Here is a 9,290-nt window from a genome sequence, read left to right as displayed (position 1 = left end):
CGCGACAAGCACGGCGAACAGCCCGTGGCGGAGTGAGCCTCCTGATTGCGGTCACGGCGCAGTGGTGTGCAAGTCTTCACCCCTGCCCGCGATTCTACGTAGTTACAAAAACATGTTCATGCACCTAATGAACAAAGCTAATGCACCTAAACATGGATACAAGAACTCTGACACGATTATAGAGGTTTAAGCTCCAACATTTCACCCCCTAATCGTGACAGACACTGATGACACCCAGCCTCTGACGCATTTCGATGAACTTGACTCTCCCCAACGGCTTCGTCAGAACATCTGCTAACTGTCTGTCAGTGCTGATGTGTTGAACCTCTGCAATACCATCACTAACACACTCTCTGATATAATGATACCGTGTGTCAATGTGTTTGCTTCATTCATGATAGACTGGGTTTTTGCTCAACTCGAGTGCCGACTTACTGTCCATCAACAACTTGAACTTCTGAATTTTCTCTCCTGTCAAATCTGCAATGAGCCTGCTTAACCAGACACCTTGACATGCTGCCGAGGCTACAGCAATGTACTCAGCCTCACAACTAGATAGAGAGACAACTCTTTGCTTCTGAGAAGTCCAAGTGACCACATTGTCATTCAAGAAAAACAGAATTCCTGAGGTGCTCTTCCTCTTCTCAAGGTCACCAGCATGATCACTGTCAGAATAGCCCAACAGTTTCAGAATCGTACCTCTGCTTTTGAATCGTACCATTGCCAGGGGAAGGAAACTCCAGTCTTTCAAAAGCAGAGGTACGATTCAAAAGCAGAGGTACGATTCCTAGCATGTCTAACCGAGCTCCGTTTGTTCTTCATCCGGTAACCTCGGTTCTTGGACCATTCCCGGGGCTGTCCCAGACAGACAGTTGGGACCAGAGTCACTCGCTTATTTCAAATTTTGGACAAAGGTCCAGGCCGGAGTCAGCGTATCCTTCCTTGATGACATCTTCTAGGATTTGCTCCAGTTGTCTGACCAATGCTCATGAGCTGCGCTTCTGCAGGGCTCCCATTAAGTGTCGTGCATGCCTGCATTGGGGACATATCATGGTCAATTGCCCAGTTAGAAGGCAGGGCGGCAGCTAACCTGATGTAGTTACTATGCTAGCAAATGGAAAAGCTATCCTCGAGCAGCCCAACACCTTCAATGTCCCTCATGGGCCTGGCCCGAGCAAGCCGCCCGTTTTTGAGTCGTTCGCGCATTGGGCCGCCTCTCATTTATAGCTTGCGGCATCCCTATTACTCACATCACAGTGCCATGGAATTTACCTCAAAAGTCTATGACAAGCGGGCCCATCCTCATGGGCGCCCACTTGACAGTCAACGAGCAAGACCTAGAGCAAGGATCACCCAATTTGCAACTAAGCCTGGCCCCTTCAGCTTCCGGCTCCCCTCTTCTTATTTCATCAGGTTCAACTGTGCGCCAAGAAAACCCAGCTCACCTCCATTGCCGCTGCCTCCTCAGTGCCACCGCTTGGCCTTCCAGCGTGCTGATCCTGCACCATTCATCCCTCACGGAATGCATCTTCAGCATGTGGACAATCGAAAGTTCATGGTACGAGCAATGGCAGGCTCCAGGCCAATTCCAAGAAACGAAGAGTGGGCCATTGCAACGATCCAGCCTCTTCCGAGTATTGTTCTTAACTTCTAGAATGTCAGAGCAATGCTAGATGATTTTTTTGCGGATCAAGCGAGAGTGCAGATTCTTTCCATCCAACGTAGCCACTTGGGTCAGGCATTGATTAAGTTTGCTAGAGTTCATGATAGGGACACTCTTGTTCTGAATAGACCCCATCAGTTTGGGAATGTGTCCATTGGTTTGTTAGACATAACAAGCGCGTAACTGGAGGAGAATCTACTTTAACTGTGAGGTTTGGCTGTTGCTCTTAAGTTTCCCATTTGATTATGTTGAAGAAGAGTACATTGATGTTGCTTTGGGCCCCTTTGGTAGAATGCTTTCATGGCACAGTGACCCTGAGCACAAAACAAGACTGTTGGTAAAGGCTAGAGTTGTTGATCTAGAGTCTGTTCCTCATTTTATTGTCTTTTCTGAAACTGAAGGCATGGAAGGGGATTCTTGGACTATCCAATGTGAAGTCGTGCAGCAAGAACTTTTGGGGGCAGGACCACAGGATGAGGACCAGGTACCAGTAAACGCCTAGAACTTTGATCAGGTTCCATACGACTTCTTTGGTCTTGGACAGCAGGGACCTAAGCCCTTTCAGAATTAGGCACAGGACCCACCTGAGCATGGGCAACATGGACAGCAACCTCCAGCAATGCAACAGGCACTTGACCAGCCTTCTAACTGGAACAATTGGCCTGACGAATTATCAACAATCAGACAACAGTTGTAAGGAGCTATGAATATTCAGCAGCCTGCCCCTCTTCCTGACCTCAATGAGGAGCCTGACATGGAGGATCCTGTGGAAGTGATCATTCACCCACCTCCTGCTGCTGCTCCTATCTAAGATCAAGAGCTTGACTAGGACCTCATGAATGTTGAAGTTGAGCAGCACATCACTGCCCGACCCTCCTGAACCCGTTATCGTGCCTATGCAGGCCCCTGTTGAAAATCCGGAATTAGTCCTGCCTCAAGGGTTCCCTAATGATCTGCTGATGGAGGATGCTGAAGTGGAACTAATGGGTGATGAAGAATTGCAAGGTCAAGATCCCCACCTCTTGGGGTTGCCAGTTGATCAAGATCTCCAGATTGATAGAATGCAATTGTTTGAAGATAACTCTATTCACCAACAGTTTGTTCTCCAGAACCCAAAGCTTGCTTTAGGAGACATGTCTGTTCAATAGATGAAGGCTGCTATCACTGTTGAAGTCCCAAAATCTTGGGCCAACTTTTTTATCTCCCTCCTTCAGAGCCCATCTCACTTTTCCTAGGCCAAGGAATTTTTGCAAGTGGGCCTGAGTAATCTCCTTCAGCAACATGGCCCAACTTCTGCTCTGACCATTCCAAAAGTGTGCACCTCCTCTTCTGAACAGTGTTGCTCTCACCTGTCATCTTAGAAGCCTATTTCAGTTGAAGAGGAAGATCTTGAAGATGATGATCACCCTATGCAGGAGGATCAGGATGATTATTGGGACCTCAACCTAGATAGTCCATCATCAAAATCCCCAAAGAAGCAAAGCAGCTCCAGGAAGGCCAGGGCTAGGGAAGTCTTAGTCGATTCTGATGTCAGGAGAAGTACCAGGCTGAAGATTAGAAACAAAGGTTTCAAATAGACTTCTTGTGGGAAAGCAAATTGTCTTGGCTGCACCAGTAAGCCTCCAATCATTCCTACCTCTGTAATTAGGAATCTAGGAAGTGAACTTGCTCAGATTGACCCGGAACTTCTTTCTGAAGACAACCTGATGAAAAAGAAGGCAGTAGGAGCTGTGGGCACCAAGAAGAAGGCTGCTAGCACCCTCAAGCACAAGAAGAATGACAACACCAAGAGTAAGAAGAATGAAGACAACAAGGATAAAGCTGATAACTGAGGAGCTATGCACTTGGACTTTTGTCTCTAGGAACCTGATGGGCTCAGTTTATTTTCTTCTCATTTTGTATGCTGTGGCCCTATGGCCTGTGTTCTAGTGTAACTGACTAAACTTTGGTTACCTTTCTTTTAGTTGGATCTGGTTAGTTTTAAGTTACTTTGCTGTTGCTTTCTGTGTTAAGATGAGACTAGTTTTCATCTTGCCTTGTTTCTTCTTTCTTCGTTCGGTTTTATGAATAATAAGCGCTTATGGAAGGTTCTATGTTGGAATATCAGAGGCCTAAATTATGATAAAAAATGGAATTCCATCAGGGATAAAGTTCAGGAAAGCATATACAACATCCTGTGTCTCCAAGAAACTAAAAGGCAATCTTTTGACCTTTAGGTCATCAGAAAATTCTGTCCCCAAAACTTTGACAGCTTCCACTTCCTTCCCTCCACTGGTGCATCTGGGGGAATTTTTTTAGTCTGGCAAGGCAATTTGTTCAAAGGGGACCTTGCTTTCCAAAATGAGTTTGCAGTTTCCATTAATTTTACCTCCAAGCTTAATGAAGCTAACTAGATACTCCAACAGTTTATGCCCCTTGCACCTACCAAGGAAAAAGAGATTTCCTCGACTGGTTCAAAAACATTCAATTGCCTGATGACTTGGATTGGCTTGTGATTGGAGATTTCAATCTCATCAAAAGACCTAAAGATAGGAAGAAGAGGGAGCTGATGTCCAGGAGATGTTTTTATTCAATGAGGCCATCAGTGTTCTTGATCTGGTGGAAATCCCTCTGCTAGGCAGACATTATACATGGACAAACAAGCAGGCTGAGCTGTTACTGGAAAGACTGGATTGGTTCTTTTCTTCACCAAGCCGGACATTGAATTACCCCAATACAGTAGCCAAATCCCTCATTATGGAAACTTTTGATCACTGGCCCTGCTCCATTGAGATTAGTACTGCAATTCCAGCTGCAAAAAAGATTCGATGTGAAAATTATTGGTTGCAGCATGAGAACTTCAAAAACATTGTTCAGCAAGCATGGTCAACCCCCACCCATCTTCAGGATCATGCTAAAAGGATAACAGCCAAATTAAAAAATCTTAGAAGTGTACTGAGAGTTTGGAGCTCCAATCTCTCCTCTCTCAGTAAACTTATCAAACAAGTTTAATCTCTTATTTATCTCATGGAGACTATGGAATTGCTCAGGGACCTAACTATCCAGGAATGGAATTTCAGAAACATCTTGTACTCAAGATGCAGAAAGTTTATTGGAAGCAAAGAAGCAAAGCAACTTGGGTCAGAGAGGGGGATGTAGGAACTAAACTTTTTCCTGCTCATGCCACTGTTAGGCACAGAAGAAACACAATCTCTTCCCTTCTCAATGACAACAATCTTCCTGTTTCTGAACATAATAAAAAAGCAGGACTCATCTAGGAGTCTTTTAAACAGAGATTGGGAGTTACAGAATTTATGGGAATGGCTTTCAACTTGGATGACTTGCTTACCTCTCACCCTGACCTAAGTGCCTTGGAAGATGACTTATCTGCTGATGAGATTAATGGAATTATTGCTGAGTTGCCATCTGATAAATCACCTGGACTAGATGGGTTCAATAATGAGTTTATATAGAAATGTTGGACTATCCTTGCCCCAGACTTCTATGACATTTGTAGGTCCTTCCAACATGGCAATCTTTGTACTAGAATCATCAATACTTGTTTTATTACCCTCATCCCCAGGGTTGATGGAGCTTCAAGGGTAAATGATTTAGACCAATTTCTCTCCTCAATTCCTCGATGAAGATCATTACAAAACTCCTAGCAAACAGGTTACAATCTATGATTTCTCAGCTTCTTCACAAGAATCAGTATGGTTTTATCAAGAAAAGAACCATACAGGACTATTTGGCATGGGCACTTGAGTATCTTCACATCTGTCACAAATTAAAGAAAGAGCTAGTCATTCTAAAACTAGACTTTGAGAAGGCCTTCGATAAAGTAGAACATGAAGCTATCCTACAGATCATGATAAAGAAAGGTTTTGGACTGAGATAGCAGAATTGGATCAGATCAATCTTTGGTTCAGGGACTTCATCTATTCTACTTAATGGTGTACCTGGCAAAATAGTCCACTGCAGAAGAGGTGTAAGACAAGGAGACCCTCTTTCCCCCCTCCTATTTGTCTTGGCAGCTGATCTTCTTCAGTCCATTCTTAACAAGGCCAAAGAAAGAGGGCTTATTAACCTCCCAATTGAACTGAATTACTCATCTAATTTCCCAGTACTTCAATATGCAGATGATACCCTCATCATCATGCAGGCTTCAGCACCTCAGCTCCTTGTCCTCAAAGGCCTATTGCAATCCTTTGGTACCTCAACTGGCTTAAAAGTGAATTACAACAAGTCTATGATGGTCCCCATTAACATCTCAGAGGACAGACTTGATCATTTAGCAAGGACCTTCAATTGACAGAAAGGAAGTCTACCCTTTACCTATCTTGGCCTTCCCCTGGGATTACAGAAGCCTAAAATCATTGACTTCTCACCTATGGTAACCAAATATGAGAGAAGACTCATAGCTACATCCTCTTTTCTTAATCAGGCTGGCAGGCTTCAATTAACCAACTCTATGATAACAGCTATGCCCACCTTTGCAATGTGCACCTTCAAGCTTCAAGACATAGTTTTGGAACAAATTGACAAGTATAGGAGGCATTGTCTTTGGAGAGGATCAGACATATGCTCCAAAAAGCCATCTTCTGCAGCATGGCCCATAGTGTGCAGATCAAAATCAGAGGGGGTCTTGGGGCTCTTAATTTGAGGACTCAAAATGAGGCACTACTAATGAAGTTCCTTCACAAATTCTTCAATATAGATGACCTGCTGAAAGGTCCTTGTTTGGTTTTGGTAATTGAGTGACAACCCTAGGTGGACTAATTGTGTTTATGTGAGATACATAGGTGATTAGTCCACAGGTACATGTGTGTGAGCAACATATGCCATGGAGGTGGAAATGGCTCGGAGATGTTGCAAAGCTCAAACATGTGATGATGAAGGAGCTCATTGCACATGAGACATGACATTGAGTCATGTGATCAAGGTGGAGAAGATGAAGACATGACTTGGCTCGATGGACTGGTTGCAAGTGTGAAGGGCAAGTTGAGTGATGACTTGGCGCCGATGGACCGAGGCAACGGTGAAGAGCAAGTGAAGTCAAGATCGATGAACCAATATGATCACGTGATGATATGAAGTGGATCATATCACGTTGATCTTCCCCGAAGGGCACACCGCTACAAGCTAAAAACTGGCCTCCACGGCCCAGTCTATTGCCAATCGTGGATCAATCGGTGTCTTCCCATATTTTTGGTCGTTCCTGCTAGTCCATATTGTCCACATCCCACAAAGAATTACTCCTCTATCTTCCTCCTTGCAGTGTGAATTCTCCAGCAAGTGTCTCGTCCAAGACCGAGGACATAAATGAGGAAGTTTAATCCCCATAAGTCATCTCAGTCTGTCCCAAAAACTGAGGGCAAAAGAACACTTTGTCAAGGCATGAAAGGTAGTCTCATCCTCCGCTCCACAAAAAATGTGGGTCCCCGCTAGTTCAATATGTCATCGATGGAGGTTCTCACAGCACGGGATAAAATCATGAGAGACCCGCCACCAGAACATCCTGACTTTTGGTGGGACTTTGCATCCCCATAGTTTTTTTTCTAGTGTAGGTCATCCATTAATGCCAAGTGTGATGCCCCACCGCTCGCCATGGTCCCTCTCCTGAGCCTCTTGTTCAATTAGCAGGGTAGGCTGATTGCACCGTGTACAGGCCATGACGTTCAGCCGACCAAGCCCACATGTTTTCCCGATGTCACCCTAGCGGTATCCTTTTTACTGCTTGGGCATCCATGTAGAGCAAGTTATCAGCAAGAGCCCCTTCATCCTAGTTCTAGCCATCCACAGATAACAGCTCGCTAATGTGCACGACCGAGGCGCCAGGTTTTGGGCAAATGGTCTACCACCAATAGCTCCCGGGATCCACCAGTCCTGCCAAATATTCATTGTAACCCCATCACCTATGCAGCGAATCAGGCCTCATTGTATAGCCTTTTTTTCCGTCAAGAGTGCACGCCAAGTATGAGAGGAATTCCTCTTATTTTTGGCTAAGAGAAAATCCCCATTAGGGTAGTACTAGCCCTTGAGCACACATGCACAAAGAGAGTCCAGGGACATCATAAGATGCCAGCCTTGCTTGCCAAGCATTGCAACATTAAATTGCTTAACATCCTGAAACCCCATACCACCATGGCACTTTGGCATAGTGAGTTTCTGCCATCTTCTCTAATGAATGGCTCTACTTTCAGCTGCTCCTCCCCACCTATAATTCGATATAGTTGATGTAATTTTCTTTAATGTTTGGCCGAGATGATAAAATAACTCATTGGATAAGTGGCAACTGCCTGAGCCACCGATTTAATTAGAACTTCCTTGGCCGCGCTGCTAAGACACTTCTCACTCCAGCCTCCTACTAGACCCCATATCTTAGTCGGGATCAGTTCAAAGGCCTCCATGGTACTATGTCCCACCGCAGTAGGGAGCCCAAGGCACTTCTCCCCCAAAGCTTCTGTAGTAATGCCTATAGTGAGTTTCATCTCCACCTTCATAGTATCGTCACAATTTGTGCTAAAAAAGATCGCACTCTTAGCAAGGTTCACCATCTAACCAGAGCCATTCTGGTAGGAGTCAAGAATGCCTACAAGACGTCGCCCTCCACTATCACTTGCTTGAGTGAAAACTAGGCAGTCATTTGCAAACAGCAAGTGGGAGACCCAGGGAGCATGGATCCCCACCCGAACACCTTTTGCTAGAAATTGGGGCCCCAAAATTTCAGCAAACTCGATAACCCTTCATCGCATAGGAGAAATAAATAGGGAGACATCGGATCACCTTGTATAATTCCTCGGGTTAGAGAAAAGGTGTTAGACAGATTTCCATTCACCCTCACTGAAAGCCTAACATTCTCCACACATTTCATGATCAGATTCACTAGGTTCAAATTGAATCCTAGTTTGAGCATGACGCTATGGAGGTGTAAGGGGCCGTGACGTCTAAGAGGGGGGGGGGGGTGAATTAGGCAGCTTTAAAATTCTACTTCAAACTATGGCCTCTATGTCCACCTTAGCAAAACCTATGCAAGAAAGTAATCTATCTAAATGTGCAACTACAGTTTTGCTAATGTGTTGCTATCTCTACCGCAAAAGAGTCTTGCAACATAGGTTCCAACCCTATCAACTAAGCTAGGAAAGTAAAGCACACAACCTAGGTAATAATGTAAATGTGGAAGGTAAAAATGAGGTAGAGATGCAAGCTCCCGTCGGTGACTCTGGTATTTTTACCGAGGTATCGAGAAGCGCTCAAGCTTCCCCCTAGTCCTCGTTGGAGTCCCTCGCAAGGAATCCCTCACAAGGGCCAAGCTCCTAGTCGGGTAACTCCATGAATAGCCTCGGGCCTTCCCCACACGCAAGTGGGTCTCTGGTGTGCCTTTCGGCAAGCCTCTCCCAGACCACTCCCCGATGTCTTCACTATCAAGCTTCCGGCCAAACCGCCGTGGGCCTTGTTCCCTCGGTACATGGTGGCGGCCACACCACAAACACGATTGGTGTGATCTTGCAAGACTACAAGCCCCTCCAATGTACAACAATGGTGCATGCAAGCAACAAGCGAAAAGAGGTGTACAAACCTCACTAAACAATAGGCCTAAACCTAGAGCAAGCGCATCAGCGGTGGTCTAATCAACCTAAGCACTTTG

General features: G+C 45.2%; 1 protein-coding gene across 1 annotated transcript; it reads right to left on the bottom strand.

Annotated features, from left to right (window-relative positions):
• Positions 1–208: 208 nt before the first annotated feature.
• On the bottom strand, positions 209–721 carry LOC136503435 (secreted RxLR effector protein 161-like). Its single transcript, XM_066498517.1, has 2 exons — positions 436–721; positions 209–327 (listed from the first exon to the last, which is right to left on the bottom strand). The coding sequence occupies exons 1-2, from the start codon at positions 719–721 to the stop codon at positions 209–211; spliced, it is 405 nt and encodes a 134-aa protein (XP_066354614.1).
• Between the last annotated feature and the right edge of the window lie 8,569 nt (positions 722–9,290).

The sequence above is a fragment of the Miscanthus floridulus genome, chromosome 14 (assembly GCF_019320115.1).
Source record: "Miscanthus floridulus cultivar M001 chromosome 14, ASM1932011v1, whole genome shotgun sequence".
NCBI classification, from domain to species: domain Eukaryota; kingdom Viridiplantae; phylum Streptophyta; class Magnoliopsida; order Poales; family Poaceae; genus Miscanthus; species Miscanthus floridulus.
This window is presented reverse-complemented; position numbering and strand designations above follow the sequence as displayed.